The sequence below is a fragment of the Antennarius striatus genome, chromosome 18 (genome assembly GCF_040054535.1).
Source record: "Antennarius striatus isolate MH-2024 chromosome 18, ASM4005453v1, whole genome shotgun sequence".
Lineage (NCBI taxonomy): Eukaryota > Metazoa > Chordata > Actinopteri > Lophiiformes > Antennariidae > Antennarius > Antennarius striatus.
The window spans coordinates 20323290-20349930 of NC_090793.1; the positions used below are offsets into that span (position 1 = coordinate 20323290).

Sequence of the window (26641 nt, forward strand, 5' to 3'; positions counted from 1 at the left end):
GCGCATATTTACAAAATTTACCTCACGGTGAGACGACCTGAGGCCACACAGCAGGAGCGTTCCGTCAGTCTCAAATGCTGTCAGGCAGAGGAACTTTCCAGCTGTACAAGTTTCACAAATGGGTGTGTATTCTGAGTGCTTTCAGGGCGACGTCTCTGGATCTCCTCTCGTCCGTTCCACGAGCTGATTTATGAGTCAGACGTTCATTCATCCTGGATGATGAATGAATGTCTGACAACAGTTACTCCACCAGATCAAAGTCGTCCCTCTGCAAAAGAACCGACATTTAAAGCTGCAGTCAGACATCTGTAGGATTTATTACCTGATTCCATCAGATGTTCATCTGCTTTCACTTCAGTGAAGATGAGATCACATATAAGACATAAAACTCACCTCGTCGTTATAATTCACGACGTGCTGCTTGATCTTGGACGAGTCTACCCACGTGACAAAGTCTTCCATGTTTCTGAAAAAGTCCACGGGAGAATGTTTGATCAGAGGGATGCTAAAGAAATGAGCAGGTGACAAAAGTAACAGCAGGTCGTCACCTTGTGACCAGGAACGCCGGGTCTGTGACAACGTCTGTGCCGACACGCACATCTGGGATTGAGTCAAGGACACAACACGATTCACACCCACAGATTGAGGCGGATTAGTAACTATAGAGGCCCCTGGAAAAAAGAAGACGCTACAACCTAAAGCCTGCAGACGTGAAGGATACGTCCCTGTTCGATGAAGGTGATGGCCGTCTTCAGGTTCTGAGCCATACGCAGGTTCAGCATGACGCTGGGCAGCCTCCGCCTGGGGGAGGGGGTCACACGTGAAGCTCAGAAGGCACACCGGATTCAACTAGAAGACGACAAGTTTACCTGCAAAACGATGAGGCGGTGACTTTCTCTGTGAGCGACAGATTCTGTTTGGTGGGGATGAGGCCAATGCCGTACCTGATGGAGAAACAAACCAATCACAGCGAAGGACAGAGTTTAAACAAGACAACTGAGCCCAAACTAATAATCCCTGAACACTAATTATTGTATTACTACTCTAATATTGTCTGTGACATTTATAGTCATGGGAGGTGTATTGTTGGTAAGTTTCTGACATATAGGATGTAGATGTCAGCCTAATGTGCTCCCGGTGCGTGCAGGTGAGCTCACAGCTTCTCCAGCAGCCGGTGAGAGCTCTGAGCCCTGAAGCCGTCCTTCTCGTCCAGGTCTCGGATCTTCTGAGCCAGATCTCTGATGTTCCGACTCAGCTTGTTGTACCTGAAACCCACGAGGAACAATCCCGATCAGCAGCGAATGTGAACGCTCACCTGTGGCTGTACCTGTACCGTCTTCCGGTGTTGACTCAACAAAGAGCGGTGCCCGTTTAGATTTAAAATACTAAAAATAATTTAAAAACACTTCATCGTTCTTATAACATTCGATCTGGATACCGTTTGCCTGATTTCAACGGTACCGCATTTTAAGGCATTACTTTTTTCCGGTACAGCAGCGCAGCGCCGCCTGGCTGTTCCTTACTTGGTGTAGTCCTCCCTCCGCTCGATGCGGTACCGCCGCAGGACCCGCACCTCGTGCAGGTTGTTGTCCACCTCCCAGTTGATGAAGTCGACCTTCTTCAGCAGCTTCTGCTCGTGGAACTTCAGTTTACGAACCATCTTCACGCCGTTCCCCGCTCGCTAGCTCAAGGCAGGCAGCTAGCTGGGTAAACCGGAAACAGGAAGCACGTGTGGGCCATGCTCCTCTGTGGTAAATGAGGTTCGGTCGTCAGGTCTATTTCCGCTACAGCGCCATCTATCGCTTCGGCCAAATAATAACAACAATAACAGTAACTAATGATAATACTGCAATCATAATAGTAATAGTAGTCATAATGATTGTAATAGTAGTACTAACAATAAAAATAGTAATAATAACAATCTTCTTCTTCTTCTTCTCCTTTCAGCTTTTCCTTTCAGGGTCTCCACAGCCAATCAGTGTCCTCCATCTAACCCTGTCTTCTCATCCTCTTCTCTCACACCAACTACCTTCATGTCCTCTTTCACTACATCCATAAACCTCCTCTTTGGTCTTCCTCTAGGCCTCCTGCCTGGCAGTTCAAAACTCAGCATCCTTCTACCAATATATTCACTATCTCTCCTCTGGACATGTCCAAACCATCTCAGTCTGGCCTCTCTGACTTTATCTCCAGAACCTCTAACATGTGCTGTCCCTCTGATGTACTCATTCCTGATCCTATCCTTCCTGGTCACTCCCAGAGAGAACCTCAGCATCTTCATCTCTGCTACCTCCAGCTCTGTCTCCTGTCTTTTCCTCAGTGACACTGTCTCTAGACCAAACAACATCGCTGGTCTCACCACAGTTTTGTACACCTTTCCTTTCATTTTAGCTGAAACTCTTCTATCACACATCACACCTGACACTTTCCTCCACCCGTTCCATCCTGCCTGGACACGCTTCTTCACCTCTTTTCCACACTCTCCATTGCTCTGGACTGTTGACCCTAAGTACTTCAAATCCTCCACCTTCTTGATCTATTCTCCCTGTAACCTCACTCTTCCACTTGGGTCCCTCTCATTCACACACATGTACTCTGTCTTACTGCGGCTAACCTTCATTCCTCTCCTTTCCAGGACAAACCTCCACCTCTCTAGCTTCTCCTCCACCTGTTCCCTGCTCTCACTGCAGATCACAATGTCATCTGCAAACATCATAGTCCATGGAAATTCCTGTCTAACCTCGTCTGTCAGCCTATCCATCACCATTATTGTAGTCACATTATTATTATTATTATTATTATTATTATAAATTATTATTATTATTATTATTATTATTATTAATATTATTATAAATTATTATTATTATTATTATTATTATTATTATTATTATTATTATTATTATTATTATTATTATTATTATTATCATCATCATTATCATTATCTTCACTGCGTCCTAAAAACTTGCAGAAGACTCCCCAAAGGAATGAAGAAAAAGCTCGTCAAACTGGGGAAGTGGATTTTCTCCAGCAGGCGTCAGCAGCGATTGGACGACTGTAGTTCTATTCATCTTCCACGGAGAGGGAAGCCTCTGAAACCCTTCCGTGGGTACGTACGTAGTTAAGAGCATTCCCCTCAACCCCCACGCAGTGCGTTTTGGCGAGAGTTTCTGTCAGTAGCGGTAGTTTGGTGTTTGACGGTGGGGAGTGCTATGATAGGCGCACAGATTGGAGCGTGGAACGTTAACCCGGAGGCTATCATCTACGTGTCTTCAGGTGAGATCCAGTCCCACAGGTAAGACACTGTGCGCTGAAGCGTTTGATGAACGACCCCAGACAGAGAAATCTTTTAGCCCACTAAAAACCAAAAACTGACAGTTTGCTCAAAATACCTGATCACCATCAATTAAAGGGATCAATTAACGAAGAGAATCAGTTTGTTCAGTCAGGCGCTGATTGATCCACGTCCTGTTAAATATCTGGATTTTAAAATTGATCAAAGTCGGCTGCTTTAAACTGAACAACTGATTCCTTTCTGGAATCCCAAACAGTTCTCTTCCCACGCGTCACGCCGTCTTTTCTGAGTGACTCGTTATTCCTCATTCTTTGTACACTTCTAAAACGTCATCGCCCAAACGCTAAAACACGACAAACGCTAAAACCCGACAGGATGTCGGGTTTGAGTCCCGTGGATCTGACAGCCGCGTCCCGGAGGAGCGCGGGGTGATGGACGCGCCGTCCCACCGGGAGCCGCTCCGCGTTATCTGACGCTCTTTCTGCGCTGGTAAAAGCAGTGAACGGTAGGTTATGGGTGGATGCTCCACGCACACTCCTCCAGCTGCCTTTCACAGGTTTCAGCCACAGGATTATTTTACAGATTAGCTTGTTTGAAATGTTGCTGACGCACTAAGAAACCAGTTTAATGGAGCTGAAATGACACCTGAATCAGGATCCGGACCGATTGATTGGCTGGGAGGTTCTGGTGGTGCAGTGTGTGTGTGTGTGTGTGTGTGTGTGTGTGTGTGTGTGTGTGTGTGTGTGTGTGTGTGTGTGTGTGTGTGTGTGTGTGTGTGTGTGTGTGTGTGTGTGTGTGTGTGTGTGTGTGTGTGTGTGTGTGTGTGTGTGTGTGTGTCTTTCTCCTCTGCACATTTTCTGCTGATCTTTCCACTCCCTATGAGATCTTTACCTGGTGGTTTGACAGCTGCTCATTGTGCTACTGAATCATATTGAATGAATTCCTCCAGAATGAGATTCTGGTGGAATTCATTGAAGTAGTCAGAGTTATTTATGACAATCAAAAATGTTTTAAGGCTGTCTAACATCTCACTACACACATTATACATTTTTTTCAGACAGGCATGAACATTTTCACACGTTTCTCTTGTTTAAACTCTGAGTTCAAACTTTAGTAGTAAAATCAGTCCATTATTATCATTATTATATATATATATATACTGTATACACACACACACACACACACACACACACACACACACACAGACAGTGTGACAGTGAGGAGTCATCTGTGGTGATACATTGACTTTAGCTTCTTTAACATTTGTTTTTTAAGTTTTGTTTAGTCACAGAGTGTTTGTTGGTTTAAAAGTGTGTGTGTTTTAATCAGTCGTGTGTGTGTGTGTGTGTGTGTGTGTGTGTGTTTTAATCAGTCGTGTGTGTGTGTGTGTGTGTTTTAAACAGTCGTGTGTGTGTGTGTGTGTGTGTGTGTGCGTGTGCGTGTGTGTGTGTGTGTGTGTTTTAATCAGTCGTGTGTGTGTGTGTTAATCAGTCGTGTGTGTGTGTGTTAATCAGTCGTGTGTGTGTGTGTTTTAATCAGTGGTGTATTTTGACAACACAGTCATGATGCAGGTCTATGAAGAATCAGGGCAACGCCCAGAACCCAGTTCACGGCTACTGTCAGTACATGTTAACTATAGCATATAGCAGGAGTTAGAATATAGTTAATAACGTGAGTTATAACATGAGTTGTAGCACAAGGTCTAGTGTGAGTTATAGCATAAAAACATAGAAAAAAATAATTGTAGCATTTATTCTAAATTGCAGTTACATCACAGATATTAATAATAATAATGGTGATGATTGTGATATTGACGACGTCAGTGGTTGTCAACCATACCAGCAGTTCGTCCAATCACAGTCCACCAGAACCTGCAGAACGAATGAGTGACTGAGTGAACGAGACGTTAATGAGACGAAGCAGAGGTCCTGTAAAGTATTGATCATCTGATGATCAAACCAACACCTTCACCATTTACCTTCCCCTGAAAATTATTGTATTTAAATCACTTTCCTTTAACGCCATGAAGACTAGTTCTTGAAGATGAAAAAAAACCATTTATTTTAGTTTCCCTTCAAAAATGACTTAAATTTTAAAAATTGAAAAAGTTTAATCTGCATACAAATTCAATGTATTATTTAATACATATTTAATGTAACTTGAAAAAGTTAATTTGGTCCACATTCACAAAACCGTTCGCATTGCGTTAAATACAGGCCAAATCAATTCATTTTTAACTTTGATTCAACATCTAGTATTTTACAGGATCCAGTTCTTTTTCTTAAAGTTCCTCCTGCGTTTCACGTTTTCCGTGCAGGAGGCTGTTGAGGGTATTTTCAGCCCTGCAGGGGAACATAGGGGGGGATTGTGCGGCGCTGCTCGGCACAGCCGCTCCATAAAGAGGTCAGTGTGTGAACACACACCCCCTCTGATACCTCAACACGTCTCTGGCCTTCATCGCCGTCAGCTTCCTCCATCAAGGGTGGGTGGAACACGCTCCACACGACTCATGTGATCACTTTATGTCAGGGAACTGTGGACTTGGCCTGTCAGATCGTCTTTATAAGTGATGATAGATGGACTCATTCCTTCCCATGCTGTGTTTTTACCACTGTGCACGTCAGTGCACTTTAACTGATAAAACTATGACATGATAACCATTGTAATAAAGTTAAAGTCTGACAAACATAGTTTATTGTGATCAGTAAATAAAGATACGGGGCTTGGAGATGGTTTAAGGGCTTTAGAAGGAAGTCGCCCAGTGCAAACAGAAGATGTCGTTTCAAGGGGCCGTAAGAAATCCTGGACTGACGCCGCTGCAGATGTTTGGTTTTAGTTGCCCGTTTGGACACTTTGCCCTCTGCACACAAGGGTTTCCAACATTTCTGTCATTTTAATGACAATGAAGTGAGGTTGAGGGCAGTCAGCGAGGGTTCTCAGAGGAGATGTCTCAGCCAGGAAGCACAAGAAACCCGAGTGAAGGATGTTTGTCGTCGAGCCCTCAGGACACCGGAGCTCTGGGAGTGGTAATAGTTCATAATTAATCCACACGGCGTTTGTCTGTTTGTGCTACCAGTGAATTAATGCTCAGTCCCTGTGTTTAGGGTAAAGTACAAATACTACAGTGTGAAGATCTCTGCTCTTCATGCTGCTGTTTGTCAAATGTTGTAATATTTTGGTTCATTGACCTAAAGATAGTTGATTAACTGAAACAGTTTGATGAGTTAGTCGGGAGAAGAACTCGAACCAGACCTCATTTTCCAGCTGTACTTTGTAGAATAGTCTGCTGGTTTAATCTTTAACAACTGCGTTTTATTGGGTCCATATGTTGAGCTAAATGCATTTAATCATATTCTGAAAACCAACTGCAGCTGCAGACTGAATGCAGCAGAAGTTCACAGAAATACAACGGGCAAAAATCCAATACCTTTAAGTTTGTGGTTTGTTCTAGATCACATTGGGATGCTTGATTCATCTATAGGACTAGTTAGTTTCATATAATATTCAGATTAAACTGCTGGTTGTCAACTCTTTTGTCAACCAAAGACAGATTTCCACTTAAAAAGGACCCAAAAATGGTCCAAATATTCAACACAACATAGGAGAGCAGCGAATACATGTGTCAGAATTTCATTTTTTCCTCTTTTCATCTGATCTTCATGTCAGATTTATTCTGTCACCCTTGAGAACTCTAAACCTTATGTGTGGAACAACTGGTTTTACTGCTGTCATATTTCTAAATCTCTAAGCTTTTCACCAACCTGTTTTATTCCCAGGCCATTATATTCTATTGTATTCTGTTGAAACACGAAGTGTTGTGCGTGTTGTAATGAATGCCAGGTGAGTGTGTGCTGTTGGTGATTCATCAGTTCCTTCTTCCTGAAGCGATGCTTTGTTTTTGGTAAGTGAAAGTCTGGCTTAAACGGTAAGTACACAGAGGTAGGAGCTGTGTGGAAGTCTGATATTGTTCGCTGTGTGGATCCACGTCTGGAGGCTGGACTTTAGTTTAACAACCCTTTAACTACCATCCATCCAGCATTCCTGATCATTACCCACTCATCTCCAAACACCCCCAAACACGTCCCAGATTCCTAACCGTCTGTGACCCTCACCCTATTCCCAGGATAACTGTCTTTGTAGTGCTTCTAAACCCAGTTTCACTATATTTACAGGTTTCCTGAAGCAGAAGTAGTTTTCTTGCTCAAGAACAATCCTCCATCTTTGACTAACGTGTTAAAAATGTCTGCGTGTTCATTCCTGATTCTTCTGTTCTCTTCTTGTCTGTCCCAAAGACTCCATCATCGGCTCCCAGCTGCAGCACCATGGTGCTGGTCACGTCGCACCTCTACCGGCTGAAGTACACGTCTCTGGGGGTGCTGGTGCTGCAGACCACCTCCCTGGTGCTCACCATGCGTTACTCCCGCACGCTAAAGACGGACCAACACTACCTCGCCTCGTCTGCCGTGGTGTCGGCTGAGGTGCTCAAGATCCTCGCCTGCACCTTCCTGGTCATCATGGAGAACAGTGAGTCGCTATGGTGACGTGTCGGGGCTGGACGTAGCACCCCTATGTAAATGGTGGCCAGTGTTCTTAATAGCACGCCCGCCCTGCCCTCTCCTGTCTCGCCCCGCGGGTGGTCCGGCGGTTGAATCGGTGACAACACCTCCTCTGTTACGGACAGATTTCAGCGTGCAGGCGGTGAGGCAGCTGCTGAGGGAGGAGATCGTCAGCAAACCTGCGGAGACGCTGAAGCTAGCTATTCCTGCAGGCATCTACACGCTGCAGAACAACCTGCTCTACGTGGCCTTATCCAACCTGGACGCGGCCACCTACCAGGTAGTGTGAACCTGACACGTCAAGTTCAGCGCCATGTGGTTGTGTGGGTGTGTATTTATGTTTGCTTATGCAACCAGGAACTTAATTTGTTCCTCAAGTGACATTCTTTAAAAAGAGAACTCTGACCTAAACCTAAATGAACCCAAAGTGTAGCCGAGGTCAGATTCCATTATGTTTGTCACAAAATAAAATGACAGCACCGTTCAGATAAATGGTGTTTTCAAGTGCTAACGCTAACCACCCGTTGCTATGGTAACTTATACACAACTGTGATACTCAGCTCACCATTATCTGGTATTGGTTTAATCACTTGAGAGCAGATTGGCTTCATACCAAAGTTATGACCTCTGGAGACGTGGATCTAAATGAAGAGATAGAAAAGGGAGAACTGAGGTCACCAAAGGAGTGGCTCCTGATAACTTACAGTCAGTAAAGTAGGAAGTCAGCATCTTACTTTAAATCAGCATAAACAGTGGAACCTTAGAGAATAGCCAGATTGTTAGCATATCAAAAGCTAACTCAGTAACACAAAGGCGCATTAATGGAAGTGATTAATAAGTTTTAAAAGGTGCCATAAAGGATGTTGACTCAGGTGCTGTTCTTTCATGTTAGCATATAGGTTAGCATACGTGCTACATCAGCCAACGCCCCTGAAGTGTGGGAGGATGAAGAGGAAAAGAATTTTCTCACATAAATGTAAATGATCTGTTGTTTTATCACAGGAAACACATTAAAACAGTGTTTTTATCACATGATCCAAATGTCTGGCATGAATTTAAAGCCACCTTAAATCTGGAATATTTCCACCTTTAATACTTTTAAACACTCATGAGCTCATGAGTCGTGAACAGAACTATTTCTCAGCTCGTTATAACTCCTGATCTGCTCAGAGTCTGTTAGCGTGAAGCTAGCCGGCGTTATCTGGGGGGTAGCCCCGTACCACCTCTGTTAACACCCTCTGACCCCACACATCCTGACTTCTGCCTCAGCATTGGACCAACCTGTCCCAGCCTCATGGTCAAACAGTTCTGATTGGTCTTCATGTCACAGGCTTGGCATGTGCAGCACGTCAACGCTGCAATGTTGAGAGATTACATTACTGAGATAACACTGATTTACAAAAGCTCCCAAAGAGGCTTCATGAGAACTGGAACTCATTAGGCAGTAGAGGAGGAGACTTTATCATGGAGGACCTACGATAAATGTCAGGATGACATTTCATATATTAAGGGCAAATGAAACCTGAACCTCGTTCCTGAACTTGCATTCAGGTCAGATTGAATGTGATGGATGTTCTGATTCACGTTCACGTTCTGCTGGTTCCACACAGGTCACCTACCAGCTGAAGATCCTCACCACGGCGCTGTTCTCCGTCTCCATGCTGGGGAAGAAGCTGAACCTCAACCAGTGGTTCTCGCTGCTGCTCCTCATGTCCGGCGTCACCTTGGTTCAGGTTCGCTCAGGCTGAACTCCTGCATGAATACAGAATCAATATGTTCCTCACGTTTGCGTGTGTTTTAACCTTCTCACAGTGGCCCACAGACGATGAGGACGACCCCAACCCTAAGCCGGGTCACCAGTCCCAGCTGGTGGGCCTGATGGCGGTGCTGATGGCGTGTGTCTCCAGCGGCTTCGCAGGGGTTTACTTTGAGAAGATCCTCAAGGAGACCAAGCAGAGCGTGTGGCTTCGTAACGTCCAGCTGGGTACGGATCAGAGCTACAATAAAGCAGACTTAGCACTTTTTAAATTATGTATTATCCATGTTTTTTCTTGTTTTCTGGTTCATAATTAGAGCAAATTGCAAACCATTTGAAGGGAAAGTGATGCATTATAAAATCAAAATGATGTAAAGGCCTGAGTTCCAGTTTTATGTTTATAACGTATTTAGAACATGTTATAATGTGTTCCAGAGGATTTTAACATCTTGACATGAGTACTGTGTGGTTTACTCAGAGGGGGTGGAAGGATATGAAGGGGGGGCATCAATGCAGAGTCCATCTATTAATACCACATGTTGCTCCGGTGCTGGGGCTGATGAAGACTACCCCCCCAGTGATGACGGGCGTACTACAGGCGTGTGTGTGTTTACAGGGTTTCAGGGTGTGGGACAGGGTGGATGAACTTGTCAGTCACACTAATGCAACTCAGTGTCAGTGTGTGTGTGTCTTTGTCTGTGTGTTACACTCCATTGAGCTTTGTGTAAAGAGGCTTTAGCGGTGAGCTGAAACACACTGGCCCCTATTGGCCGGCAGACGGCAGAGCGAACTGCTGCTGAATGGAGTCGTCTCCTCCACCTCTTTCAGGTATTTTCGGCTTCGCCTTTGGCGTGGGAGGAATGATGGCGTATGACGGAGAGAAGGTGAGGCAGCTGGGAATGTTCCAGGGTTACACCAGCATCACCTACACAGTGGTCGTCCTGCAGGTTCGTCCCTCCTCTTTGGTTCTCATCCCATCATCATCATCATGTGTGTCGTGTTTGTTTTCTCCATCCAGATGAAATGCACGTGTTTGGTGCTCACACCTCACCAGCCGTCCTTGTGTTCTCTGTCTGCAGGCTGTGGGCGGGTTGATCGTAGCCGTAGTCATTAAATATGCTGACAACATTCTCAAGGGATTTGCCACCTCTGTGTCCATCATCATATCTGCATTCATTTCATACGTCCTTCTGGAGGACTTCAACCCCACTAGGTATACACAGTCATGCTCATGCACATTCCTTCAGGGCTCAGTGTTGACTTGTGAATAATAACTCAGGAGAAAGAGCTAGGACTCATTCCACTGTGCTGATTACGCTGCATGCAAACCTATAGAATGTTGCATAAATAATAAATAATAATTTATGTAAATCAATAATATTTTTATGATAATATAAAATTAGTAATATTTTGATATTATTGTATAATATAAAATTGTATAATAATATAGTTTCTTATTATATAACATTTATATTATTTAAAAATATATATTATTATATTATTAAAATATTAACAATATTTGAATAATATTAATTTTAGTAGTAATATAAAACTATTAATAAAAATTATTAATATTATTGAAATATTAATGATAATGTTAATAGTTAATTAAATATAAATTAAGAAACATAAATAAATATTGCACATATGAACAATTTTTCTGGACAGTCTCAAGGACATCAAATGATATCAGCTGACCTTTGGATCTTCATTGCCTTTCTTTATTTTCTGCTTCTTCTCTTAGTATATTCTTCGTGGGCTCGGCGGTGGTTATCGGAGCCACATTTCTTTACAGCTATGAGCGCCAACCCGTTGCCAGCAGCATCATCAAAATATAAACAGAGAGATCTGGCAACCTTGCAACTTGACAGGAGTTGTGACGACTGGGAACCGGCAGAGTGAGCATTCCTCTATGAGCTGTGACATTCAGGAAAATGTCATGAATCATTCATGCGGGTGACGTGGAGGCGATCAAACCTGTTACTGCATCACAAACACAGCCGGACACCGCTGGGATTGAACGCACCCCTTCCCATCTCCGCTGGAAAGATGCTGCTTTTTACTAAAGAAGGGAAGGAATAATATGAATATGTGAATTTATAATGAAGAAACACTAGGAGGACAGTGGGGATAACCATACAACCATACAAACAGACAAATCCAACTCGCTGTAAGAATAAATTATAGAGTGACAGCTTGAACTGTAAGTTTAGTTTAAAGCCATAAGGAGTGGAAAAACAACAAAGGTATTTTTTGTATTCAATAGTTTAGTTTTGTGTTAACGTTTTGGGTTCTGCGGAAATAAAAACAGCATATTCCATCATACCATCTAGTGGTGGAATAAAAGGGAATCTGCTGCAATGGGGCGGGGTTACCCCCCCTTCAAAGTTGCTGAATGTTCATTTTTATATGAGGTAATACAAGACGAAGGACTCTGTTGACCTTGCTGAGTATTTATATGTTCGAAGCAGTTGTTCTGCTGTTATTCAGATGGGGGGGTGTGCATGTCTATGGAAGAATAAAAGAATAAAAGAAAGCGTTTCCAGCGCTGCAACAACCAGCTTTACTTGATCTTTTCTCTTACTTCAAAGTGAAATCAATGCTTCAATCACAGCTGCAGGTGTGTGTGTATGTGTGTGTACATACACATACATACACACACACACACACACACTCACACACACATACATAGTAATGAATGCAAACAGAGACAAACACACCCATGAATATTTTTGAACTGGCACATTTTTTTCTTTTCCAGTTGCAGCGCACTTAGAAATCCCAACCCTGTCTCTATAGCAACAGATGGTTGAATGAAGTGTGGTGCCGTAACAAATGTGGACCCTCTGAATTCACCAGCATCCTGTTTTAACCCTTTGGGTGGCTGACATGCAGCAAAGGCAGCAGGCAGATGAACAAAAACCAGACGTCCTTCCTGAACGCCTGTCTTCTGTCCCGGTCAGAACCAGGAATAATCTTTACATACTTGTGGATTTGACAACCTGGAGAGAAGCACAGATGGAGGATGAGTCATGTGACTTGCAGGTGGAGCGCCGGTCGGCGACAAGGACGGAGCGCAGTGTGATCCGGTGGACCGAACAGGATGCCTTCATCCGGAATTACCTGCAGAAATCTGCTGTCACGTAATACGAGTGAATGAAACAAGACAGAAAAATGACACTAGTTCAATATAGAATTTTCAAACTGCAATCTGGTTTAATCCCACATCAAGGAAACCATGAAGCATATTTAGATTCCCTGATAGTCGGTAGATTTCTGCGTGTTTGACACCACATGGCCTCATCAGGTCAGCCTCATGTCTGAAGTTGGTCCTATGGCACTTCTCCAAGTCATCCAGGTCAGACTTATTAAAAGTATCGCTGACATTATTTATTCAACATGCGGGCGGGTGGGGCTCGTGTCTCCGATCTGCCCCAGTCATCTGAGCGCCTCAGCAGAGGCAAACTGGAAATCCGTTGGTGTGTCAGCAGAAATCAAGTGAAATCTGTTTCCCTTCCAGACTTTTATGCAATGTGGGCGCTCTTCGTAAAATCTGATCGATGTAGGAGGCAGTCTCAAAACTAAAAATATCCGTATAATACTATGTGTGCATTAAATCTTCTGATTAAATCCTTTAACTTCTGGTACTGCATGTGCTGAAAAAAAGGCCTTTCTTGGCACTGATGAGGTTGGAATTTTTTTTTTTTGTCCGACTTTTCAATCAAAATGTCTTCGGTAATCAAGTCATAAAAAACATCTTATTCTTAAATTGTCAATTTTTACATCTCTCTGGCTCTCTCATGCAATTAAAACTACGTAAAGGATGCAGGATGCAGTTTTCACCTCTGTGTTAGTCCATAAAAAACTGTTTCTTCTTCGCTAAAAAGCCTTAAATGCATTCCAAACTTTGTCAAGGAGACAAATGATCCTCAAAATGAGTGTGGCCCTTATTAAATTATTGTAAACTTCCATTCTGACAGCTTAAGCATCACATCCAGGATGTAAAATGCAGTCTGGTCCGCTTACATCTTCCAGGCGTCTTGAAGGCAGCTCAGGGAAACCGTGAGTCGTCTCTTCTCTCATAGGACTCCTCGCTTTCCCTTTTCTGTGGCATTTATCCGTTAAACTACCCCTGCTCCTGTTATTTTGGGGGTATGACCACCAGCGGCGCCCCTCTCCGCGGCCGCCACATCAGCACTTGGGCGTCGTTGGCGTTCGGCCTCCCCAACGCGTTCGGGGGGATGGGTTCCTGGTAGTTGAGGATGTTGGGTTGCTCCTGGTAGGGTCGCCCCACCAGGGAGGCTCGCGAGCCCAGGGGCATGTCCGGGTCCACGGCGATGTCCACCCGCATCCGCCACCGCACCGTCTGCAACACGATTCGCTCCTGGCGAGGACAGCACGACGTTTACCAGGTGCATGATGGGATCATAAAGGTAGTCTCTGTTCCTGCCCTACCTTGGTGACGGAGTTCATGGCCACCAGCCAGGTGATGAAGCTCTGGTCCCGGGTGATGTGGGTCAGCATGGGCGTGTTGCTGTTGCTGATGGGCACCGCCCAGGTCACGCTGGGGTAGAAGTTGTCGTTCATGCCGACCGTCAGGCGGGACGGTTTGGACGTGGGTCCGATCAGGGTGACCGTCTCGGTGGTGTTGCCGTACCAGGGGTAGCTGACGCCGTCGGAGTCGCTGATGGCCTTGACTCGACCCTCTCGCAGCTCTGGTAACTCCCAGCTGGACCTGTGGATGGAGGAGGAGGAGGAGGAGGAGGAGGAGGAGGAGGAGGAGGAGGAGGAGGAGGAGGAGGAGGAGGAATAGCGTTACAGAGCTGCAGCACCAACCACCGACCTGAACACAAAGTTCACAAACGGGGGGTACACCTACATGCCGATGTCACCGTAGGTGTTGTAGAACTCCATCTGGGTGCAGGCCTGGATCCAGCCCACCACCCAGGTCTCATTGCGGGGCACCGGGGGCATCACAACTCCTGCTGAGGCCCTGAAGTACGGCGTCTTGTACCGGAGCACGATGGGGGAGTTCTCCTCGATGATGGTGGGGCACTGGTCGATGGAGGCGGACACCTCGTACACCACAATGTTCTCCCGTCTGATGCGGGGCTTGCATGCAATGCTCTGAATACATCCCATAGTGCAGGCGACGAACAGAAGGAGCAAAACCAGAGACGAAGGGCGCAAATGATACCTGGCCAGTCTGCACATCGGTCCCTCTGGGGTCCACCCTCCTGAAGAGCAGAGCTAACCCTTCAAAAGCACATCATCACGGACTGTTTGGGAAGGAAATGAACACAGGAAGTGATGGTGGTAGTGGGTGGGGGGTGGGGTGAGGGTGGGGGGCATCAGAATCACCACTGATCCACCAAAAAAGCATCCACCTTCATATTTTGAGGGAGATGCGGAGGTGAGAGCACAGCGGGGCCAGAGAGGGAGGTGTCACAGATCCTCGCAGCCTCCTCCCCCCGGTCTGCCTGCTGACTGCCGCACTGCCCTTGGCGCTCGTCCCCAGAAACTGCAATCCGGCCTCCGGTGGGCTGCTGCTGCTCCTCCGCCGTGCGTCCGTAGACTCCCCTTGATGCCCCTCGATGCTGCTGCTCTGCCCCCGGCTCCGGGCCGTCATGTCAGGCGGAGACAGGGCGGCCAGGTGCGTCAGAGGAGAGGAGGGGGGGGGGGTTGGATGCCTTTTGTTTGCTCGGCTTCTCGCCCGTGTTAGCCCCGCATCTGTTCAGAACGCAACGTGAGCCTCTTCATCACCTTGACCCACATGAACAGAACCGAACGGGCGGGAACGTGCCGCCTACCGGCGAGAGGACCCGACCGGAATCCGAGGTTTTAACGTGTTTCCGTTCGTGTGTCGGTGCATCATGAACGGAGGCATCGGAGCTGCGCACAGCGTGCGGGAACGGCTGCCGGTAACCGGCGGCTCCCAGTCGGTGCCGTGAACGTTCCCCGGGGAGCTTCCTCTCCGCGGAGCATCCTCTCTCCGCCGCGGGGCGTCCGGCTCGGCGTGGAGGTGCTGATGCTGGGGAGGCAGGGGAGGGGCGTCAACCGAGCGCCGCAATGAAAAAATAACAAGTGCGCCTGGGCGGGGCTTAGAGGCCTGCGTCATCCTACGTGCAACCCCATTGGTCGCTGGAATCAACAGCGGAAGTGGTGTCTGCCCCGCTTCGACTTCCTATCGCCCGGTGCTGACACGCAGTCACCGTCCGTCCGCCGCAGTCCCGCCGCCGGTGCCGGTGTATGATCAGGCGTTTGTGTGCTACCGTCTCCCAGAAGGCTTCGCGCTTGTGTCCCCGGGTGTCGCTGACGATGAAGCCGCAGGTTGTGTTCGTGCTGGGCGGGCCGGGCGCCGGGAAGGGGACGCAGTGCTCCAAGATAGTGGAGGTAAGAGATGACGGGAGGAAGGACAACGAGAACCGGTCGTTCCGGTGCTGAACGGGTACCGGGAGGTGACGGAGTCACCGTGAGAGGATTCCGGGAGGTCTCCGGGCTTTGACGTCCCGGTTCCGCCCGGTGGTGTTTGAATTACTCGGACTTCCGGTTGTCCTCTAAACCGGCCGGTGTTAGCAGCTAGCTAGCTAGCTAGCCGCACAGCCGGTTTCCGTGATGTCAACCGGGGCTGCGGGATGTCACCGAGCCGGTGTCCCCTCCTCCAGAAGAGGCCTACCGCGGAAACCTACCGGAAAACACTTAACGGAAGTTATCTGAATATTTCTAGAGGGTAAATGAAGGGTTTAACGGTTGTTCCGTGAAAAACGAAGACCGATGCTTTACTTCACGTTTTTTATGTTTAATTTTCTTATTATTATTATTTTAAATAATTTTCAATCTTTTATAATTGAGATTAATTGCAGGTTAATATGGAACAAAAATAACCCTTGCAGCCAGTTCCACGTTAGTACGTGCATAATGTATTTAATATTATGCATATTTATTATACACTTTAACTGCTTTTTTTCCCACTTAAACCACTTTGTTTTCTAATTGTCTGAAGGCCTAGCTGTGTATCGATACCATTTTACCTGTTTAATAATGATCACCTGATCAGAAGATAACCTTTTTACTTCATTAGCCCAGCTGATATTAACTGTGTTAACACAGATAGCACATTTGCCTGCTTTAAAATGATTTAAATGTTTTGACAGGAGTCGACCCACTTGCTGCTATCCTGACGTCTCTGGTTCTTTTTCATCCACCTGCTGAGCAGACAGCTGTGTTAACACCAGTGCTCTGCCTGATGCTCTTTGTATTAGTGTTTTTGGCCCAATCCACCTGTCATACCGTAGAAACGCTGCGTCAGAACAGAACGCTGAAGGCGTCTCTTTACACCCGGGTGGAGCCCAGAACAAATACGGCTCCCGGATGTCGTGGCATTGGTGGAGGCTGTTGGCGAGCGTTCAGCTCCTGACCTCTCCACCGTCATGAACAAACACACGTATTGAATCAGACTTGTATTGACTGGTGGACGTTTGCCAAGTTCTCATCACACCCAGATTGTGGCTAACTCAACAATGAAACAAATCTTAACTCTAATTACTTTTGTAAATGTTGGTCAATCATCTCAGTAGCTCAGTGATGCGTTTAGAGGCAGCGTTTTCTTTCTGAACAGATTCCCCTCATAGCTAAACTAAACACACCACACCCTTAGTAATGAGTTTCCCTTTCAGAGAGGGGAGAAAGTGCACGGTCGTAAACCGAGGGTTTACACCATATTTATTATAAAAGACAAAAGTAGGACGTTCCTGGAAAAATGGAAAGTGGTGCAAATGTTTTTTATCTCGTCTCATTTTCCTGATCCAAAAGAGCCGATTCTGTGCGTGGACTTTTCCTAGGTGTCGCTGCCATTCTTGAAGGCCGGCGGCGGTCGGGCCTGAATGGCAGCAGCACACAGAACCTCCTTTCATTCACACAGGACTGTCGTCCGTCTGGCTCTTGACTCAAGGATTCAAGGCCCGTCTTTTTACAATCAGAGGTTCACGATTGAAGGAAATCCACACATTTAAAAAATTCCACTTGTCACTTTCTCTTCACCAGAGTTGATTCATTCTTGCTGCCTCGTTTCAAACAGCTGACAGAATCCATCGCGCTACATACACTCTCCTAAACTTCTCCTCATGGTGGTTTCCCAGCACTACAACTACACCCATCTGTCTGCCGGGGACCTGCTGAGGGAGGAACAAGCTCGACAGGGCTCCGAGTGTGGGCAGCTCATCGCCAACTACATCAAGGAGGGCAAAATAGTTCCTGTGCACATCACCATCCAGCTACTCTGGAAGGTAGGATCAGATCCAGGCTGACAGAACCAGCAGGCTAACAGAACGTGTGTCAGATTGTCAGCTGGATCCAGTTTGATCGGAAAGAGTATCTGAAATATTTCTGTGTTTGTGTTTTTTTTTCTTTTATAAGGCGATGCAACAGACCATGGAGAAAGATGAGAAAATGTTCCACTTTCTCATCGACGGTTTCCCTCGCAATGAGGACAACCTCCAGGGGTGGAATTCCACCATGGATGAAAAGGCTCTCGTCAAATTTGTGCTTTTCTTTGACTGCGACAGCGAGGTAGGTCACAGGCAGGACAAACCGTCTTTTAGATGCACGCTCCTCAGGGCGATTTTCCTCTGAGCGTGTAACTGGTCTTTCTGTTCGTCCACAGGTTTGCATTGGAAGATGTCTAGAGAGAGGGAAGAGCAGCGGACGCACAGACGACAACAGGGAGAGCCTGGAGAAAAGGTACGCCGCTGCAGCTCCAACAGAAGCCATGCTGAACCGCAGGTTTTAGAATGAGGCACACACACAGCTGCTCTTTGTTGAGTTCCATGTGTCCAGAACAAAGTTCAGCCAGCATATCTGCCTGAGCCGTTTTTCCTGTGTGTATGTTTTCTGCCTAGTTTGCCCCTTTTTTGGATTGGTTGGGTTATGTGACCCCCAAACTGACGCATGTTTTCCTGACGCAGAATCAAAACCTACTTGATGTCAACGCGACCAATTGTTGAACTGTATGAAAAGCTGGGAAAGGTTCGCTCTGTAGACGCCTCTCGCAGCGTAGAGGAGGTGAGTGGAAGTCAATTTTAAATTAGTGACAAAACGTGCTTTTTAAATTTTTACACAAAAAAATAAACTTGTAGGTCAAGTTTAATTTGAAAACAAAACTCTGGTCATTTGAGTGATTTTACTCTAGTGAGGAATAAAGACATTCAGACGTGTGTTCACCCACGCCTGACTCCAGGGCTTGGTGGCCTCCACTCTAGTTCTTTTTGGATTTGCTTCCAGTTTCCACAGTGTTCCTGGAAATTGTAAGGACCTGTGCTTATGACTTGACTTGAGGGATTTTAATAAGAATGAACCAAATACTACTAATAAAATAATGTTGGATTTAAAGGAGAAAAATCTATCAGCAATAGAATGAATAAAACTAAAGGTGTAGTTCGTCTGACGGCCACTAGATGGAGGAGAAGCGACAGGAAGACCGGAGTTCAAATGATAGGGGTGTGTGTGTGTGTGTGTGTGTGTGTGTGTGTGTGTGTGTGTGCATTTCAGACGTTTCACTCTAATCCTCAGTTTGGGTTTCAATGGCTGAAACAATTTTCAGTTGTTCATTTCATGGAACATATCTAATTGCACTACATTCTATCAAATCCTGCCTGGGGGGGATTGTTCAAAAAATCAACTTTATTTAACTTAAAGCAGAATTTAACTCAAGTGTGGAAGATACGGCATTAGATCTCCCAGGAAAGGACACTTTCTAGTTTAACATTAACCCTCTTGTTTGACGTGTGATTGGGAAATATTGGTCTTTGTACTTTTTTGTTCTCCATAAAAAAACTTCCAACATGGAACTGAGAGAGTTTATGGTTCCGTCAGTCGACAGGAGAAAGAACTGCTGCTGGTTCTGGAGGCATATTGGACTGAAGTGATTCATAGACCATTAACAACGGGCTAACATTTGTTATAATAGCCAAAAAGTAGCAGTGAGGTATTTTTTTTTAAATAAAGTGACTGCTTAAGATCACAAAATGAGATGTTTCTTCTTTCTCTTCCAGGTGTTTACTGATGTAAAAGCCATCTTTGACAAGGAAGGCTGAGTTTCTGCTGCCAACAACATTCGTTTAATCCCTTAGCTTTCTTTTTACTTGCTATAAAAAGTTTATATGTCCATCATGTGGCTTTTTACTTTTGGTTACTTTTTTGTGTGTGTACATTTCTTTTGTAAATGCTGCACTGGTTGAAAGTGTGTGTGTGTGTGTGTGTGCGCAACACATGTACTGGTATGAATGAGAGGTAGGGCCTGAACGGATGCTTGGAATCAGCTGGATCATGTTCACAAGAACTGCATTTCATCATAAGATTCAGATTTTTGCATAGGAACAAAAATAATGACGAGCTGCAAGCGATACTTTCTGGTTGAAGGCTGTAAATCTCTGCAATAATGGTTTATTCTGGTCTTTAGAAAGCAGAATGCCCCGATGCATCACCATTGTGAGGAGCACTCAATGAAACACATGGTGAAGAAAATCTGTCCAACCTGTACCGTTTGCTTTTGTTTGGTTCTTTCTCTTGAAAAATGTCTGTCGTCCATTACATGAAAGTATTTTGGTCAAGTTATTTAAAAAGATCTTACAAACCTCGTTTTTTTTGTTGCTGTAAACCGCTTTGGTCGGTAGGGGGCGCTTCACATCGCTGTGCTCGTTGAAGGAGTTAGTTCCAGGATTATTTAAATTATTCCGGTTAGTTATTCCGTACAGGATGAGAAGTCACTCATTACTAAGTGAATAAATAATTGTGTAGTAAAATAAATGCTGTCCAATGCATAATGAAATGATCTCAATGGGTAAATACATTTTTTACAAATCCATTTTGTCCCTTTTTTTCTTATTTAGTTGTCTTTTAAATATGACATACTTTAACAATTATGTTTGAAACCTAGCATATTTCATTACATTGCATGATTTGACTACAGTGAGAATGGTTTCCTCACACACACACACACTTATATAAGCTGTAGAGACATTTTCCAGCAGCTGCTACTTAATGTACATTTTATTTTCATGTCATATACAGTATTTTTCATACATATCTGCAGGTATGAAGACATTTTCTAACATTCTGAATATTCCTGAGCATTGTTTAGCTTGAGGCCTGGTCTACCTGCATGAAGAGCTACACAACAGATTAGCTTTCAAAACAATAGTACCTAACACACACACACACTCATACACACTCGCTTGACAACAGGGACCATGTGACACCATATAAGCAGCAACTACTGGGGCATACATTCTGTCAAACTCACACGCGTTAATAATCTGGGGAGGTGGCCAAATAGTCAATTCAAGGCACTATAATCCATAAAATTAAATAAACTGTAAATTTTAACAATGCCCAAGGAAATCAGGTCATTGCAACACTTTTTTTTTAGCAATACTGCAAAGAAAACACCGGCATTGCTGGTGCTGGGCATGGGACGACCAAAACATGTTGAGCTTCTTGTTTTTTTAAGAAGAAATAGTGAAATTATATGAATTAAAACATGTGCAAAATAATAAAGAGCCACAAACTCGTAACACAAACATGTGCGTAGCAAATGTTAAAGTGAGTTAAAATCTGTACATATAATAATACGTACCATCAACTATGAAGAGTCGTAACGCTCTTGTTACTGCATATCGACAGCCAGTGAAGACGCACCGACTTCACTCCAGAAAATACTATGGAAATATATTCATATTCTGCCAGCAGATGGCAATCTGAAAATATAAATTATCTTATGTACAAAACAACGTAATGACAAACAACGGCATGATCTGTGATCACATGACTGATGATGTCACACCAGCGTGGAGAGAAGAGCGGTAACAGTGATTCTCAGGCAGAACGAGGACTGTCAGCGCTGACATTCTGTTAGTAATTTAAACCAGATTCACATTAAAAACGTCTCACATTCACGACGGAAGCGTTCGGCTACCTCTGAAACACCGGAGAGCGTTCATCCCCGAAGAGCATTCGTAATATTCACGTGAATATTGGTGGAAAATGAACATTTTTTACAACATGGCAGTCGATATGAAAGGCAAACGAAAGCGATGAACGGGGGCGGGGCTCAGCAGGAGGTGGTCAGGCCCGCCGCGGTGGCGCCCCCGCTGGACGCCCTGCGGTACTGCACCTTGGTGTTGGTGACGGCGCCGTGCTTCTGACGGAGGTGAAGCCTCAGCTGGCTCTTGTGTCTGAAGTGGAGGTCACATTTTTCACACTGGGGGGAGAAGGAGGAGGAATAATTCAGAATCGTATTTCAGATGGGCCCCGCCCTTGCCCCGCCCACCACAGCTATACCTCAGCTCTTCAGGATCACGGCTCAAGACTTATAAGCGCTCATAGACACATGGAGGAGAAGGGATTACTCCCTTTTTAGCCAGGTAAGTGTGTGTGTGTGTGTGTGTGTGTGTGTGTGTGTGTGTGTGTGTGGGCTTACATGATAAGGTTTCTCTCCTGTATGGATGCGCATGTGGCTCTTGAGCGTCTGCAGGTGGCGGAAGTGCGTCCCACAGATCTCACAGGGGTAGGGCTTCTCTCCGGTGTGGATCAATACGTGGGCGCGGAGGTGCGCCACCTACAGGAGAAACGGGGAAAAAACCAAACAGTCGTTTAACAAACAAAAGAAACATGTGTTTGCAGCTCTTCCTTCCCCCTCCTACCTGCACGAATCTGGAGCCGCAGGTCTCACACTTGTAGGGCTTCTCTCCCGAGTGGATGCGGGTGTGTGTTTTCAGGTTGGCCGGCCGGTTGAACTGGGCGCCGCAGATGTTGCAGTGATACGGCTTCGCACCTGCGGGGGAAGATCAGTGATGCAGTGAGCGAAGGCGTCACCCGCGTGCGGTGGAGGCGGCGGCGCCGCGTGCACGGGATCCCCTCGTACCGGTGTGAACGGTCTTGTGGCTGACCAGGTTGCCCTTGTAGCGGAAGGCGGCCTGGCAGCAGTCACACCTGTAGGGCTTGTCGCTGTGCACCTGCGCCATGTGCTCCTTCAGAGAGTCCTCCTCCGCGAACTTTGAGTCGCAGCCGTTGCAGAAGAACGTGTTGTTTTCTGGAAGAGACGGCGTGAGCGTCAGAGCACGCGGTTGCTTGTGAGGACGTCCTCACGCCTGAGCGCTTCTACTCACCACAGCTGGAGGGCGTGGCGTCGTCCCGCCTGTAGGCGTCTGGAGACAAGTGACCCGTTTCCACACACCGGGGGCTGTCGCATCCGCAGGAGGAGCATCTCCGGTGGCTGCGTGAGGAGAAAACGACTGGAGGTTTAGCATCGAGCTAATTAGCATCCCTAACGCCACGCCCCCAGCTGGGCGTGGAGCTGAGGCCGTACCTGATGCTGACGCAGCTGTCCACGTTCCGACACGCCAGGGTCTCTTCTCCACGCTCGCCAACGCCCTCCTGGACCTCATCGTGCCCCCCCGTCGCACTGATCCTGCAGGAGCCGGGCGTGGTCGAGGCGTCTGTAGCGTCGGCGCCCTCGCCCTGAGCCTCCTTGGCGCTCCCATCGGGGGCCTGGTTCATCACGATCAGCTTGTACTTCTTCCAGTTGCGGGCCTTGGCGTCTTTGGGGCAGGCGGGGGGCTGCTTGAGGGTCAGGGCGGCGTTCCTGCTGCTGTTGGACTCGGTGGGCGAGTTGGGCTGGCAGTCGGACCTGAGGGGGCTCCGGGGGCTGCAGATCACACCCCTGATGAAACCCGGGGACAGTCGGAGGCAGCCCGTCTGCGGGTGCTGAATCCCGTTCTCCTCGGCGGGCGTGTCGGGCCTCTGGTGGCCCCCTGCTGGCCGGGTGACGTAGGTGGAAACGCTGGGGTGGGGGGGCACCGTGGCTGTGGGTTCGCTGTGAGCCGTCATGGTTCTGGGGACATCGGAGCATCGCCCCCCCCCTCTGGGAAGGTCGCCGAGCGGGGCGTGATGGTCGCCGTAGACGTGGTAGGAGCCGGAGGTGTTGATGCCTCTGAACACACTGGGGACGTACCCTCGGCCGTCGCCCAGGGGGGAGGGGGTCACGGTGTAGTTGTGTTGAACATCTGGCCCCGGCCTCATGGAGGGCGTGTCCTCAGACAGGTGCAACGATTTGGTCTGCACCCCCTCCATGTTCACAGACAGGTGCCTACAGAGACAGGATCAGGGTGAGTTACTCAGGCAGCAGGGGGGACAAAAATCAGATGGTGACCTTGAGAAAACTAGGTCAAGGTCAAAATGTAACTTTTGTACATTCAGGAACTGGATAAGGTTCCTGAGTGTGTGAAGACCATAGATCAAAGCTACTGCTTTGATCAGTGACAGTAGGTCAGAGCACTAGCTTTGATCTTTGACCTGTGTAAGTAACATTTGGAATTCAGGGGTGTCACAGGATGTCTCAGACTGGTTCTGGTTCTACCTGGACTGGAGGAAGCGGTGGCAGGTGTCGGCCACGTGCTCCATCTGCAGGTAGACGGCCGTGTTCATGATGGCCAGGACCAGACCGTCCTTCAGGCTCAGACAGGACGTGTACATGAAGTCCAGCAGGACGGAGAACCCCTTGGGGTCCACTTTGGGGTCCAAGCTGATGGCACTCAGGTTTACATTCTCAGGGTCCATGAACACGGAGTAGAAGAAGCCACTGAGGGGGGAGACGGAGACACGGTTTACGTATGATGAAGACGTTTGGCTCAAACGTGCTGCGACCTGCTGACCCACCTGCAGGCCACCAGGATGGCCTTGTGGGCGTGGAAGAGCTGGCCGTCCACCTGGATGGCCACGTCGGTCAGCATGTTCCGCGTGCGCAGGCGGTTGAAGTTGAGCAGGACGTCGCCCGCGTGACGCGTGAACTGAATGCAGCCATCGGCGGTCATGGCCATTCTGTCGGAATCTGAGGTCAGGAGGACAGACGGAATCACGATTATGGGATGTTTGGAAGTTTAAGGGAAACCAATGAAGTGTGTGAGTTTGATGAAATTAAGTCAGGAACCCTCATCTGACACACACGCACGCACACACCAAAGCCCAAATGGTAACCATGGAAACAGACGGTTTAAATAAATGGCAAAATTCCTGACTTCAGACTGTTGTACAGAATATTTAGTGAATAAATACGGTTCTGATCCAGAGGACAGAAAGACCGCCTTTCATACACACACACACACACACACACACACTTCTCAGATGAGTTTTAACTTTCTTCTAACACACCAGGAAAACAATTCAACTGTCATCACTTATAATTAATTACAGATAATAGTCAGACGGGACTGCATTTCATCACCTGCGGCTCATTCCGACACCGTGAGTCAGGACCATCCACCTGCCACCAACGCGACCTCTCAGGCGTCCTGACGGCCTTCTACCACCGGGGGGCGTCATTGCAAAGCAGAAAGTAACAAGAACCTTCACTAATATTTGTCATGCTGGGTTGTTTTTGGCCTGAGTGACGGTCCAGTAACTCAGGCTGGGATCGGACCTGTTATTATAATAATCTCATACTTTCCAGCGAGTCTGCGTGACTCAGAATGACGACTGGCGTCATCCTGGAGCCCGAAAACAAACGTCAACCCCTGTCAGTAACACAGAAAAACACGACAATGCCCTCTAAAGTTAAAATCAGAGTCAAATTTATTGCATAACGACCACTGGCGCCCTTTCTGTTTCAGTTTCAGAGCGCGTCACTGAGCCAAGTGTCCATTCCGTGCGTCTCCAACGCGTCTGACGTTGAGCACATTCCGTCCCGGCCGCTCAGATTAGGTTGCCAAAACACGGAGAGGTTTTCTGTGTCCTGCACTCATTTATTTCTTCCAATTCGACACAACTTTCTCTCCTGCTAAACAAATGTTTAAAGTAATGTCACAAGCAGAAACATAAATGAAGTGAGACTGCGTGATTTCCGAGGACGTTGTTTTCAAGGAGTGGTTAGTCGTTGCTGCGTAACTTCTGCTGCAAACAGGCCAACAAGTTTAGATTGGTCAACAGGGATTATATCCCCCGAATAATCCACCTAAATGTTTAGTCTGGAAAATCTGTGCGATCGGATGTTCAGATAAGTAATGAAGGGAAATGTTTGTCGGGAGCAGAAATGAGCGCACAGAGCCAATAAGTGTCGGCCTGAACCCCCCAGCGACCGTCCGTGTTTGCGCCACATTGGCACAGCGGATCGGTAATGTTTGGCCGCGTTAATCCAAGTAAAACTAAACGTTACCCACGGAATAACGACGCCTGACGTCACAAAAACACCAGGACGCGCTCGGCGGGCACCCAGTTTGAATCCGTCACGTTAAACCTGCACAAACTGCGTCTCAACGCGAATAGGAACAACTGTCCAAAAAACACTCTTAGTTGTAAAGTTGTTAGTGCACTTCTAGACACAAATCTGCATTAAAAACTCCGCCAAACTGCCGCCCGAGGCGGCCGCCGGCGCGCCGCGCCGCGCCGCTGCGCTCCGGACGAACACCGAGGAAAGAGGAAGAAAAAAAAGTCACCTTGTAAAAGTTTCCTCGAAACTCTGCGCATCACCAGTTCTGAGAATCCAGTTCTAAGAAACACAGCAGCTCAATTCTCGGAATTTCAACATGGGACCGTACCATTACGTCCTGCGTGGGGGAGCTGCGCGGCGCACGGTGCGTCATTTCCACTGCATGGCGCAGCTGTAGGAAGTAACTATCTGTGCATTCAGGTTATATATGACGTCATGTCACCACGTCATTGTTGTGTATTACGCTCAAGGCTGCATCAGGTTTAGTTAGTTTAATTCATAGGGAGCGAATGTTTCCGTGGAGTGGACGCGTCCAAGTACAAGGTCAGCTGACCCGCTATAAATACCGAGAGGAACCTGAGCCGTGGGAGCACAACACGGTGTGTGGAGCCGCGGAGGGTGGACGGAATGTCACCGAGTTATTTCACCTGCTCACAACCCCACATTTAACATCTGCTTTTCTTTTGGTAAACAGTTCCTTCAATGCGTGGAGCGTTTCCTGCGTGTCCGTGGATCCTGCTGCCTGCTGGTGGCGTTAAAACACTCCACTGTGTTTAAAC

The 26641-nt window shown here is 46.9% G+C and overlaps 5 protein-coding genes across 12 annotated transcripts; 2 read left to right on the forward strand and 3 right to left on the reverse strand.

Annotated features, from left to right (window-relative positions):
* Nucleotides 1-65: 65 nt before the first annotated feature.
* On the reverse strand, nt 66-1755 carry imp3 (IMP U3 small nucleolar ribonucleoprotein 3). Its single transcript, XM_068340781.1, has 7 exons — nt 1524-1755; nt 1158-1265; nt 870-944; nt 722-801; nt 549-600; nt 394-466; nt 66-268 (listed from the first exon to the last, which is right to left on the reverse strand). Exons 1-7 carry the CDS (start codon nt 1658-1660, stop codon nt 242-244), a joined length of 552 nt encoding a protein of 183 aa, XP_068196882.1. The 5' UTR covers nt 1661-1755; the 3' UTR covers nt 66-241.
* Nucleotides 1756-3121: 1366 nt separating this feature from the next.
* slc35a3b (solute carrier family 35 member A3b) lies at nt 3122-12129 on the forward strand. Of its 6 annotated transcripts, XM_068341600.1 has the most exons (9): nt 3148-3273; nt 5610-5774; nt 7585-7816; nt 7974-8128; nt 9459-9581; nt 9661-9832; nt 10433-10551; nt 10684-10817; nt 11349-12129. In XM_068341600.1, exons 3-9 carry the CDS (start codon nt 7615-7617, stop codon nt 11440-11442), a joined length of 999 nt encoding a protein of 332 aa, XP_068197701.1. In that variant the 5' UTR covers nt 3148-3273; nt 5610-5774; nt 7585-7614; the 3' UTR covers nt 11443-12129. The 6 variants fall into 6 exon arrangements, with proteins under 6 accessions (XP_068197697.1, XP_068197700.1, XP_068197701.1 ...); XM_068341596.1 differs by lacking the exon at nt 5610-5774 and having other exon boundaries at nt 3122-3273; XM_068341599.1 differs by lacking the exon at nt 5610-5774 and having other exon boundaries at nt 3140-3292.
* Nucleotides 12130-12284: 155 nt separating this feature from the next.
* Nucleotides 12285-15606, reverse strand: fam78ba (family with sequence similarity 78 member Ba). Its single transcript, XM_068341601.1, has 4 exons — nt 14992-15606; nt 14484-14883; nt 14060-14339; nt 12285-13988 (listed from the first exon to the last, which is right to left on the reverse strand). The coding sequence occupies exons 2-4, from the start codon at nt 14816-14818 to the stop codon at nt 13746-13748; spliced, it is 858 nt and encodes a 285-aa protein (XP_068197702.1). The 5' UTR covers nt 14819-14883; nt 14992-15606; the 3' UTR covers nt 12285-13745.
* A 143-nt stretch (nt 15607-15749) lies between these two features.
* Nucleotides 15750-20483, forward strand: cmpk (cytidylate kinase). 2 transcript variants are annotated; one of them, XM_068341603.1, is made up of 6 exons: nt 15750-15997; nt 17743-17889; nt 18020-18172; nt 18267-18343; nt 18568-18664; nt 19654-20483. In XM_068341603.1, exons 1-6 carry the CDS (start codon nt 15854-15856, stop codon nt 19693-19695), a joined length of 660 nt encoding a protein of 219 aa, XP_068197704.1. In that variant the 5' UTR covers nt 15750-15853; the 3' UTR covers nt 19696-20483. The 2 variants fall into 2 exon arrangements, with proteins under 2 accessions (XP_068197704.1, XP_068197705.1); XM_068341604.1 differs by having other exon boundaries at nt 15861-15997; nt 17648-17889.
* Nucleotides 20484-20632: 149 nt separating this feature from the next.
* Nucleotides 20633-26214, reverse strand: bcl6ab (BCL6A transcription repressor b). Of its 2 annotated transcripts, none has more exons than XM_068341593.1 (9): nt 26089-26214; nt 24317-24488; nt 24018-24239; nt 22968-23747; nt 22768-22874; nt 22524-22691; nt 22303-22433; nt 22080-22217; nt 20633-21860 (listed from the first exon to the last, which is right to left on the reverse strand). In XM_068341593.1, the coding sequence occupies exons 1-9, from the start codon at nt 26117-26119 to the stop codon at nt 21711-21713; spliced, it is 1899 nt and encodes a 632-aa protein (XP_068197694.1). In that variant the 5' UTR covers nt 26120-26214; the 3' UTR covers nt 20633-21710. The 2 variants fall into 2 exon arrangements, with proteins under 2 accessions (XP_068197694.1, XP_068197695.1); XM_068341594.1 differs by lacking the exon at nt 26089-26214 and adding an exon at nt 24882-26056.
* Nucleotides 26215-26641: the final 427 nt, after the last annotated feature.

Coding starts and splice junctions, on each gene's coding strand:
- slc35a3b (XM_068341596.1), top strand. CDS start 7,615: ATGGTGCTGGTCACGTCGCACCTCTACCGGCTGAAGTACACGTCTCTG. Junction 7,817..7,973: donor CCTGGTCATCATGGAGAACA/GTGAGTCGCTAT, acceptor TGTTACGGACAG/ATTTCAGCGTGCAGGCGGTG. Junction 10,552..10,683: donor ACACAGTGGTCGTCCTGCAG/GTTCGTCCCTCC, acceptor CTCTGTCTGCAG/GCTGTGGGCGGGTTGATCGT.
- bcl6ab (XM_068341593.1), bottom strand. CDS start 26,119: ATGCGCAGAGTTTCGAGGAAACTTTTACAAG. Junction 24,240..24,316: donor GCCATCCTGGTGGCCTGCAG/GTGGGTCAGCAG, acceptor CTCCCCCCTCAG/TGGCTTCTTCTACTCCGTGT. Junction 22,218..22,302: donor GCGGCTCCAGATTCGTGCAG/GTAGGAGGGGGA, acceptor TTTCTCCTGTAG/GTGGCGCACCTCCGCGCCCA.
- cmpk (XM_068341603.1), top strand. CDS start 15,854: ATGATCAGGCGTTTGTGTGCTACCGTCTCCCAGAAGGCTTCGCGCTTG. Junction 17,890..18,019: donor CCATCCAGCTACTCTGGAAG/GTAGGATCAGAT, acceptor TTCTTTTATAAG/GCGATGCAACAGACCATGGA. Junction 18,344..18,567: donor AGGGAGAGCCTGGAGAAAAG/GTACGCCGCTGC, acceptor TTCCTGACGCAG/AATCAAAACCTACTTGATGT.
- imp3 (XM_068340781.1), bottom strand. CDS start 1,660: ATGGTTCGTAAACTGAAGTTCCACGAGCAGAAGCTGCTGAAGAAGGTC. Junction 945..1,157: donor CACCGGCTGCTGGAGAAGCT/GTGAGCTCACCT, acceptor TTTCTCCATCAG/GTACGGCATTGGCCTCATCC. Junction 601..721: donor CACCTTCATCGAACAGGGAC/GTATCCTTCACG, acceptor ACTCAATCCCAG/ATGTGCGTGTCGGCACAGAC.
- fam78ba (XM_068341601.1), bottom strand. CDS start 14,818: ATGTGCAGACTGGCCAGGTATCATTTGCGCCCTTCGTCTCTGGTTTTG. Junction 14,340..14,483: donor ACCTACGGTGACATCGGCAT/GTAGGTGTACCC, acceptor CTCCATCCACAG/GTCCAGCTGGGAGTTACCAG. Junction 13,989..14,059: donor CCATGAACTCCGTCACCAAG/GTAGGGCAGGAA, acceptor TGTCCTCGCCAG/GAGCGAATCGTGTTGCAGAC.